This window comes from Rousettus aegyptiacus, unplaced genomic scaffold (genome assembly GCF_014176215.1).
Source record: "Rousettus aegyptiacus isolate mRouAeg1 unplaced genomic scaffold, mRouAeg1.p scaffold_m13_p_2, whole genome shotgun sequence".
In the NCBI taxonomy this organism is placed as follows: Eukaryota; Metazoa; Chordata; class Mammalia; order Chiroptera; family Pteropodidae; genus Rousettus; species Rousettus aegyptiacus.
Window position 1 is genome coordinate 172173738 of NW_023416295.1, and position 10919 is coordinate 172184656.

A 10919-nucleotide genomic window follows, 5' to 3' on the forward strand; every position below is an offset into this window, starting at 1 on the left:
GCAGTTCATCTGTTGACAAAAACCTAGAAAGGACTCAGGCCAGTATTGGGGAGACAGAGAAAGAGCAAAGAGCCACAAGCAGAACGGTTGACGACGGTGGAGACATGTCGACTGCGGTCATGTGCGTGCGATGCACAGCGCGGAGGAGCCCACGGCAGTGAAGAGTCTCAGGGCGATGCTGTCAGTAGAGAAGCTAAACCCAGCACCACCGATGACAGGAGCTAGTCCAGGGAGGGCGGGGACAGGATGGGGTGGAAGCGCCAGCTGTCAAAGTGATCCAAGTCCGTTCACCGAACAACCATATTCTTAGAAAGGAAGTACAAACACAGGAGAGCATTTCTGATGATAAACCGTGAGGAAGTCTGCCTACATCAAAGAATGTAAAGCAACAACAAAATAAGGGGGGAAAGCAGAACCTGAAATCATTCCACCTCCTGGTAATCAAGGGAGTGCAAAATAAAGCCACACAGACTGGCAAATATTGTTGAGGCGACACCAGTAAGGCATTTTATACATTGCTGGAGGGATGTCACTTGATAAAACCACGTTAGAGAGCAATTTGGCAGATACTAAAAACATCGGGAATGCGTGTAGCTGTGGCCCCAAATTCCATTTACTTTAGAAAAACCTGCACGTTGTGCCGAAGGAGACAAAGGAAAGGCAGTGGGATAAGGCTCACTAAACATTGAGGAACAACCTAAATGGTCGTCAGTAGGAGAATGGTTAAACCATAGCACGTGCATGCGGTGACCGTGGGGCAGTTAATAAACTAAATGCCAAGGCTGCCTGCACCCACGTGAATGAATCTGGAAAACTCGAATGAAAAAAAGCAAGTCGTAAAACTATACACTGGTACATCGCAAAATGCATTGCCATATGTTACAGGAAATTATACTGCCTCATGAAAGCGGTTGCCTTTGGGTAGAGAGGAAGGGGAGAGAATGAGATGGGTGGGAAAAGCGGCAGGACAGGCTTAAACTGCCCCTAACCCCCCATCTGGGTATGGACCCAAAAGAAGCAAAGGCAGGGCCCCGATGTCACATATCCACGCACACAGCAGCGTTAACAACAGCCAAGCGGCGGAAGCAACCCAGGCGTCCATCAACAGATGGACAAGAAAAATGTGCTATATATACACAATGGCATATTATTAGGCCATCAAAAGGAATGACATTCTGCCACATGCTGCAACATGGATGAACCTTGAACCGCCGTGCTAAGTGAAAGAAGCCAGATGTGAAAAGGCGAGTAGTACGTGATTCGACGTACATGAGGTACCCAGAAGAGGCAAGTTCATAGAGACAAAAAGTAGAAGGGAGGTCACCAGGGCCTGGAGGTGGGGGCGGAATGAGGACTCTGTGTAATGGGTACAGAGTTTCTGTTTGGGATGATGAAAAGGTTCTGGAAATGGATAGGGGTGACGGCTTTAAAATAACATTCAGAATATAAAGAGTTTCTAAAAGACAATAGAAAAATTAGCAAAAGGCTAGAAAGCGCACTTCACAAAATGTATACGAAAAGGTCCTTAATTTCATTAGTCTTCAGGGAAACACGTCTTAAAAATCACAATTTCACGCCTTCGTGTCCTCACGAGAATGGCTACCAAACAGGAGATGACACCCAGCGTCACAGAGGATGTGGAGCAACTGGGACTCTCTCATGCCACTGGTGAACGTGTAAATTGGAAGAACCCCGTGGGGAACCGTTTGGCAGTGTCCACTGAGGCCAGAACAGGCATATTCTAAAAGTAGCAATTCCACCCCTCGCGATATCCTGACAGAAGCGGGTTGTGCTATGTTTACAGAAAGATGTGCAAACATGGTCAGCAGCCGCTCCCGTCGGATCTCGGAAGCTAAGCAGGGTCGGGCCTGATTAGTACTTGAATGGGAGACCACCAAGGAAAACCAGGTGCTGTAGGCGCAAAAAGGAATAACAAAGCAAAACATGGTCAGCGGCACTTCATATCAGCCCCAGCCGGGCAACAACGGAAACGGACATCAAGAGTGGAATGGATAAAGAATGGTGGTACATTTCAGAGAGCTAGAGCAAATACTCCTAAGATGTATATGGAACCATAAGAGACTCCAAATAGCATGGCAATCTTGAAAAAGAAGAACGAAGTTGGAGATATCACGCTACCTGATAGAAAAATATGCTACAAGGCTACAGTAATCAAAACAGCATGGCGCGGGCTTAAAAACACGCATCGAGCCAGGGAACAGAATAGAGAACAGAGAAATAAATCCGCGCCTACACACTCAGTATATGGCGAAGGAGGCAAGAATATACAGTGGGATGAAGACAGTCTCTTCACTAAATGGTGCTCGGAAGATAGGACAGACAGATGCAAAACAAAACAAAATAAAACCAAAACGACCACCTCTTACACTGTATACAAGAATAAACTGAAAATGGATTAAAGACTTAAATGTAAGACCTGAAACCATAAAACTTCTAGAACAAAACGTAGGCAGTAAACTCTCTGGTATTGCTAACAGTAATTTATTTTCAGATATAACTCCACAGTCAATGGAAATAAAAGAAAAAATAAACAAATGGGACTATATCAAACTAAAACATTTATGTTATGTACAGTAAAGGAAGCCATCCACGAAACAAAAAGACAACCGACTGAATGGGAAAAGATATTCGCTTATGATACATCTGATAAAAGGTTTATATCCAAAATATATAAAGAACTCCTACAACTTAACAACAAAAAGCAAACCAATAAAAAATAGGCAGAAGACCTGAACAGATATTTCTCCAAAGAGGAAATACAGATGGCCACTAGATAGATGAAAAGATGCTCCAGGGCACTAATCATCAGAGAAATGCAAATTAAAACCACAATGAGATACATCTCACACCTGTCAGGATGTCTATCATCAATAAAAGCACAAGCGTTGGCGAGGATGTGGGGAAAAGGGAACCCTCATCCTCATCCACTGTTGGTGGGATTGCAAATTGGTACAGCCACTATGGAAAACAGTCTGGAGGTTCCTCAAAAAATTAAAAATGGATCCACCTTTTGACCCAGTGATTGCACTTCTGGGTATTTATCCAGAGAACACCAAAACGATAATTCGTAAAGATCTGTGCACCTCTGTGTCCATGGCAGCGCAATTTACAATAGCAAAGGCATGGAAACAACCGGAATGCCCATCGGAGACGATTGGTTAAAGAAGCTATGGTTCACACATACAATGGACTACTACTCAGCCATGAAAAAAGTTAAGTTCTACCATTTGCAGTGACATGGATGGATCTAGAGGTTGTTATGCTGATTGAAATAAGTCAGAGAAAGGTAAATACCATATGATGTTACTTATATGCAGAATCTAAAGAATAAAAAAAAACTAATCAAAAACAAACTCACAATCTAGTGATGGCCAGAGGGGAGGGGGATTGAGGGGCTGGGAGAATGGGGTGAAGGGTTAAAGAAGTACACATTAGTAGTTGATAGATGGCCACGGGGATGGGGAGCTCAGCATTGAGAGTCCTGTAGCATTAATGAATCGCTAGGTAAGAGCCAGAGGGGAGAGAGAGCGATCAGGGGGATCATTCTATAAGCTACATAAATGTCTAACCAATGTACTGTATACTTCAAACTAACAATAAAATTTAAAAAATAATAAATTGTAGTGTAGGGAAGTACCAGCAAAGCAAAGGTGGGAATGGTCACCCCAAGCCGGGAGGGATAGTTCAGTACTGACATCGTTGAGGATTTCCAGTGCATGATGATAAGAAGCAGACCAACTTTAAGTCGGTCCCACTGTATCTAAATCCCCTACCGCCGATGCGTCCTTGCTGTTTACATCTGAGCGGATCGCTCTCCTGCCTCACCCCTGTGCCACGGTCACGGAACATTTACAGAACGGAATGCGGGAATGCTATACAAAACTGGAAGTGGACCGATTTTTAAAACATGCATCACCCTGATGAGTGAAAAAAGTCAGACATAAGGGTTCGCACTGTGATTCCATGGATAAGGAATTTGCTGAGTGAAATGGCACATGCGGAAAGTTGTGTGTGGTGTGGCACTATTTCTGGTTAAAAAAAAAAAATCAAACAAAAAAAGCCAAATGGAGTAATGAGAAATGCAATTTCATCGGAAACACGGATCTGAAAAATAGGAAACAGAAGTATTTGCTATGGTCTGGATGCGCTACTTCATATTTTTAAGTGTCCAGGAAGTAATTATCTGTATATTTTTTTGCAACTTTGTAACAGCAAAACCTTGGAGGCAACAGAGAGGAATGGCCAAGTTGAGACATTTCTACCATGGAATACTATACAGCAGGCAAATGAATGTGACTACAATCTACTTGGATTGCTGCCAGGAATCCAGTGTTGAGTGGAAAGAAAAAAATAAATTGCAAAATGCTGTATGTATGTACAGTATTAAATGATGCAAGTAAATGTGCAAGAAGCACAAATAGAAAGGACAGAGTTAACCATTCTTGAGCACCTACTATGTGCCGGGTGCCTACCTGAACCCCACAGCAGCCCTCTGAGCTAGTTACTAACACTATGTCTTTTTCACACACAGTAGGAAACAGAGGCTCCGCGAGGTGCAGCGCCACGTAGGGTCCCACAGCCAGAGGTCCCGCAGCCCTGAGGGCCCCTGCCTGCGAGGCTGGCCCTGGAGCTCGGCTGCCCAGACCAGGCCATGGGGCCTGGGCCGAGATCCTGAGCTGTGCTGGGCAGGAGGCCCCGGAACTCCAGCCGCTGCTCCCGCCCCTGCCTGCCCCTCCTTCGCCTCAGCTCTGGCTGGGCAGCCCACAATGCCTCCCATTCAGCTCCGTCCCCACCGCCAGGCCTGCAGGCGTGGAGGGGGACTCCTGCCAGCATCCAGACACCGGCATTTCCCTTGTGAGGCACCTCCAGGCCGGGCTGGCAGTGCGAGGTGGCATGGAGGGGTGAGTCTTTGGGTTCCATTGTGCCAGGGGTCTTAGAGAGCTGAGTGGCCGCAGGCTAGCCCCTGCCTGTCTCAGGGCCTCCGAGACGGAGGAGGACAGGAGCTCTGGGGTGTGCCTGGGCATTCTCCAAGGGGTTCCCCAAAATGGGTGCTGAGGAAGGTGGTGTATGGCAGTGTGGCTGCTCCTGTGGGCCAGTTGCTTGTGGGGCTCGTCTGAGCGTTCAGCAGCCCTCTGAGCCATGGACACTTGTCCCTCAGGGATCTGTCCCCGGCCCCCACTGCCCCTCTCCCTGGCTCACCCTGAGCCTCAGTCTCACCACAGACTGGAGGATGCCACCAGCCCCAAAGCTGGGGCTGGATCCTAGGACCCCGAGGAGACTGAAAAACGGAGGGTGGCAAAGCAGTGAACAGAAATGCGGGAGGCTGAGCGGGGCCCCAGCCCCGGGATCAGAAAAGGCTGCTCAGAGGCCTGGACCCAGCCTACAGGTGGGAGGGGGCGAGGCTGGGGGCGAGGACACATTCCCTGGGGCCGAGGGACTCGGGACGGGGGCCAGGGCTGCGCGAGTGAGGAGTGCGGGTCGCCAGCCCCTGTGAACCACAGACGCCGCCCTCTCGCCCCAGGCGCCCGCGCATCCGCGTGTTCCTGCTGCTCCCTCTGCCGCTGCTGCTGGGCCCGGCTTGGCACGCGGCCGCCCAGCGGTGCCCACAGACCTGCGTCTGCGACAACGCCAGGCGGCACGTGTCCTGCAGACACCAGAACCTCAGTGAGGTGCCCAGCGCCATCCCCGAGGTCGGCAGGGCGAGCGGGTGTGGTGGGGGGAGGACGTGGGGGGAGCCTGAGCTGGCACGGGAGCCTCGGCCACCGCCCGGCTGGGGAACCTGGGAAAGTCACTCTTTCTCTCTGAGCCTCAGTCTTCACATCGGTAAAACGGGAACGACGACCAACAGGGAAACAATCTATTTAGCATCCTATGTGATTGGGACAAGTAGATAACCCATAGATAAATACTGGATTAATTACAGGCCCTGTGGCAGGGAACTGGGGTCACATAAGGTCTCTGCCCTATGGAGACAAGAACTAGCCGGGGAGAAAGAAACTAAATGGTCAGTGACAATTCTATGCGAAAAGTGCTAGAGTGGGGGATGCCCAGGCAGCAGGAGAGGAAGGCTTCCTGGAGGAGGTGTCAGCGAGCGGGATGAAGAGAACGAGGCGAAGGTGAGGGGGGAAGAGTGCTCCAAGAGGGGGAACTGGGCAAGGGCACAGGGCCCAGCCCCGGTGCTGCTCAGCCTCCCCTCCCCTCTCCCCACCCAGCTGACCCAGCGGCTGGACCTCCGGGGCAACGCGCTGAAGGTCATTCCTCCAGCCGCCTTCCAGGACCTGCCTTACCTGACCCATCTGGACCTGCGGCTCTGCCAGGTGGAGCGGGTGGCCGAGGGGGCTTTCCGCGGGCTGGGCCGCCTGCTTCTCCTCAACTTGGCCTCCAACCGCCTGAGCGCGCTGCCCCAGGAGGCGCTGGCCGGGCTGGGCTCGCTGCGGCGGCTGGAGCTGGAGCGGAACGTGCTGGAGGAGCTGCGGCCAGGGACGTTTGGGGCACTGGGCGCGCTGGCCACGCTGAACCTGGCGCACAACGCCCTGGTCTACTTGCCCGCCATGGCCTTCCAGGGGCTGCTGCGCACCCGCTGGCTGCAGCTGTCCCACAACGCGCTCAGCGTGCTGGCCCCGGACGCCCTGGCCGGCCTGCCCGCGCTGCGCCGGCTCAGCCTGCACCACAACGAGCTGCAGGCCCTGCCCGGGCCGGCCTTGTCCCAGGCCCGCGGCCTGGCCCGCCTCGAGCTGGGCCACAACCCGTTCACCTACGCGGGCGAGGAGGACGGGCTGGCGCTGCCCGGCCTGCGGGTGCTGGCGCTGGACCACGGGGCGCTGCAGGCCCTGGAGCCCAGGGCCTTCGCCCGCTGCCCACGCCTGCACACCCTGGACCTCCGCGGCAACCAGCTGGACACCCTGCTGCCGCTGCAGGGCCCGGGGCAGCTGCGCCGGCTGTGGCTGCAGGGGAACCCGCTGTGGTGCGGCTGCCAGGCCCGGCCGCTGCTCGAGTGGCTGGCGCGGGCGCGCGTGCGCTCGGACGGCGCGTGCGGGCAGCCCCGGCGCCTGCGAGGCGAGGCCCTGGACGCGCTGCGGCCCTCGGACCTGCGCTGCCCTGGAGACGCGGCCGCGGCGGAGGACGAGGAGCCGGCGACCGCGCGCCCCCGCGGCCCCGCCGGCGCCCCCGGGCCGGGCGATGGGGCCGCGCAGCCCTGCCCGCGCGCCTGCGCGTGCGTCGCCGAGTCCCGGCACAGCGGCTGTGGCCGCCGAGGCCTGCGGGCCGTGCCCCGCGGCTTCCCCAACGACACCCGGCTCCTGGACCTGAGGCACAACCACTCCCCCTCGGTGCCCCGAGCGGCCTTCCCAGGCCTGGGCCAGCTGGTGTCGCTGCACCTGCAGCACTGCGGCATCGCGGAGCTGGGGGCGGGCGCCCTGGCGGGGCTGGGCAGCCTGCTCTACCTCTACCTGTCTGACAACCAGCTCTCAGGCCTCAGCGCTGCCGCCCTGCACGGGGCCCCCCGCCTCGGCTACCTGTACCTGGAGCGCAACCGCTTCGTGCAGGTGCCTGGGCCCGCCCTGCGTGTCCTGCCCGGCCTCTTCTCCCTGCACCTGCAGGACAACGCCGTGGACCGCCTGGCACCCGGGGACCTGGCAGGCGTGCAGGCCTTGCGCTGGCTCTACCTGAGTGGGAACCGTATCACCCAGGTGTCCCCCGGGGCGCTGGGCCCAGCTCGGGAGCTGGAGAAGCTGCACCTCGACAGGAACCAGCTGCGCGAGGTGCCCACCGGGGCCCTGGCGGGGCTGCCTGGCCTGCGGGAGCTGCGGCTCTCGGGGAACCCGCTCAGGGCCCTGCGAGACGGGGCCTTCCAGCCCGTGGGCAGGTCGCTGCAGCACCTCTTCCTAAACAGCAGTGGCCTGGAGCAGGTGGGCCCAGGGGCTGGTGGCCGGGGCGGGTGGGCCCAGGGACTAGGGGTGGGAAGGCAGCAGGCACGCGTTCACTCAGCAAACACGGCTGCCTTTGCAGTGCCTGGCCCGAGACCCGGCTCGCACACTAAGATCAGCCAGACTGCGCCTGCCCCAGGGAACTCAGGCCTGCGTGACAGAGCAGGCGGAATCCAATGCCACAGGGAGGTGTGCGGGGCGGGGGCACTGCAGGGGCGTGGAAGACGGAGAAATGTCGGTCCATGGGTCACCTGCCATTATAGACTTTGAGAGCAGGGCTGAGCCCCCAAGAAACTTTGGGCGTGGGTTCAGGCAGAACAGTGAGAACTGTGAACTGGGGATCCAGGCGACTTGCAAAGGGCAAGTGCTCTGGCATCAGCCCCCCCTGTGTTTCCAGCCCAGCTCTGCCCTTCCTGCCTGGGCCGCCTTGGGCTGCCCAGTTCCTATGCTGGGGTCTCCCTCCCTGGCCTGACAGGAGCTCACATCCGGGCATGGCTCCTCTTTGCAGATTTCTCCTGGGGCCTTCTTGGGCCTGGGGCCCCAGCTCCGGAGCCTACACCTGCAGAAGAACCAGCTGCAGGCCCTGCCCGCCCTGCCCGGCCTCAGCCAGCTGGAGCTGCTGGACCTCAGCGGCAATCCCTTCCGCTGTGACTGCCAGCTGCTTCCACTGCACAGGCGAGCATCCCCACGTGGACCCCTAGCCGGGGACCCACAGCTGCTCTCAGCCCAGCCCCACGACCTCCCCAGGCTGCCACCTGGGCCCAGCCGAGCAGCTTTAGGGGCTGGGGTCCTGCCAGCGCCAACTACCCTTCCCGGGGGAGCCGGCGTGCATGGGCTTGGGGTGGACGCCTCTGAGCTATGAGCCTGGAGCCTAGCGAAGTGGCAGTGTGTGTGGGCATGTGACCTAATTACATGAGAAAGTGAGGAGCACCTGGAGTCTCACAAAACCAGCTGACATCCAGCTCTGACTTGGGCCATGTAACTAACTACCCTGAGTAGGTCCCTCTCTAACGGGGATGAGAGCAATTGTGCCGCCTCCTGGCGGTGGCTGGAAGGAGTTACGTTGACTTAGTGGTGCGCATAGGGTGGTCTGAAAGGTGCCTGGAGCACCGGCCCTCCGCACCTCTTAGAGAAGGAATCTGAGGTTGGCAGTGATTTGCTCACATCATGTCATCGGTCAGCAGCCGGGCCACGACAGTTCCCAGGCTCCGCTATCACGCAGTAGGTGTCCCCTGGCCCAGATTCTCAAGGACCCTTGTGCTCTCCTCAGACAGCTCAGCAGGGTCCCCGACTCTCGTCCCTCCGCAGGTGGCTCACTGGGCTGAACCTGCGCGTGGGGGCGACGTGCGCCAGTCCTCCGAGGGCCCGTGGCCAGCGGCTGAGGGCCGCAGCTGCTGTCTTTGAAGCCTGCCCGGGCTGGGCGGCCCAGAAGGCCAAGCGGACGCCGGGGGCCAGGAGGACCCACGTACAGAGAAGGCGGCGGGGAGATGAGGTGGGCCACAGGCGGGTGCGGGCACCTTGTTGGGGCACGGGTCCCAAAGATCCCGGGTGGCGCTTTGTGTCTGTGAGATCGAGGCCGCTGTTACGGTGATTACTGGATCCGTTGTCTTGACCACTTCCCACCCCGACCTCGAGGGTCTCGCTGGTCCCTGGGCCGGGACGAGCGGCTGAGCCAGTGTGCTGCTGACGCTGCCATTCCACTAGCTGTCAACCCGGACAGGCTGGACTGCACTCTGCTTCGTCCCGACCTTATGTTCCCCATCCTCACAGATCCATTCACACTCAGATCTCAGGTGTAGCGAAGCCTCACAGCACGTCAGAGAAGGTTCATTCTGCCTCAAGTGAACACGTCCCAGGGGTCAACACTTCTACCTGACACGTCGAACTGACCTTTAGGCCCCGACATGATAGTTACCCACTCGTCCATGTCAAACACGCTCCTCGGTGTCACCCTTTCGGGAGCTTAGGGCCTTGGGACAGGGGGATGGCAGAAATCAGAATAATGTGGGTGGCTGCTATGGAGGTGGGTGCTCAAGAGGGACGGCTGTTATTGCTTCTCGTCTCCGTGTTTGAACCGACTCCGTAACTGTTACTGAGGAGGCACATCAGAGCACACCCTGCCGCGCGAACGGAAGGCCGACAAACTGGGCTTCAGCACGTGAGGGACTGAACCGTCTTTCTGGGGAGGACGGTCAAAGGCTGGAGTGGCACTTAAACTTGTCCTCCAGTTCTGCCTTCCAAATCATGGGGCTCTCGCGCCCATGACAGCTGGAGGAATGCTACATTCGAAAGAATCTAAAGGCCAAAATACCATATAAACCCAGTTTAGAATTGGGCAGGGTACCCCCAGCAAAAGCAGCACCCCACTGGCAGGCTGAGGAGCTAGAGTGCATACCCAGGCCACCTTCCTGCCCGGGGACTGATGCCACTGACCTGGCACCCGCCACCCAAGTGTGTGTGAGAGAATGCCCCTTTTGTCCCAGAACTTGTCCCTGATCGTCACTGTCCTAAAACCAGTCACTTTTTGGAGAACGCAGGCAGACGCGGGGCCCCGGCCGGCAGTGCAGTTCACCCCACGCACAGGAAGGGCCGAGGCTGCAGCCTGCCCGCACCTCAGCTTCCAGAAGGTGGCGTTATTGAACAGACACAGGTGACCAGAGAGGAGACGGTTTCAACGAAGACTGGAAAACATACAAGCTGTAATTTGGGCAGACACAAGTGAACTTCCGGAATGTAACTTCAGGGGAGCAGGGACCATCCGGGTTGAGCTACGGACGTGGCGTAGGAGGCGTGTCCTGTCGCCCCTCTCCTCATCCTCCAGGTCCTGCAGGGCCACCTTGGTCAGCAGGGCTGACCGCTGCATGTCGCAGCTCTGCGACTGTTTGGCGGGGCTGTACCTGGCCCCGGTGAGCGGGGAGTGAAAGGGACAGGCCCAGCCAAGCAGCCTCTAGCGCAGGTTACGCTCCATGCGGG

General features: G+C 56.6%; 1 protein-coding gene across 1 annotated transcript; it reads left to right on the top strand.

Annotated features, from left to right (window-relative positions):
• Positions 1–4797: 4797 nt before the first annotated feature.
• On the top strand, positions 4798–8808 carry CHADL (chondroadherin like). Its single transcript, XM_016139621.2, has 4 exons — positions 4798–4922; positions 5543–5711; positions 6234–7928; positions 8455–8808. The coding sequence occupies exons 1-4, from the start codon at positions 4915–4917 to the stop codon at positions 8806–8808; spliced, it is 2226 nt and encodes a 741-aa protein (XP_015995107.2). The 5' UTR covers positions 4798–4914.
• Positions 8809–10919: the final 2111 nt, after the last annotated feature.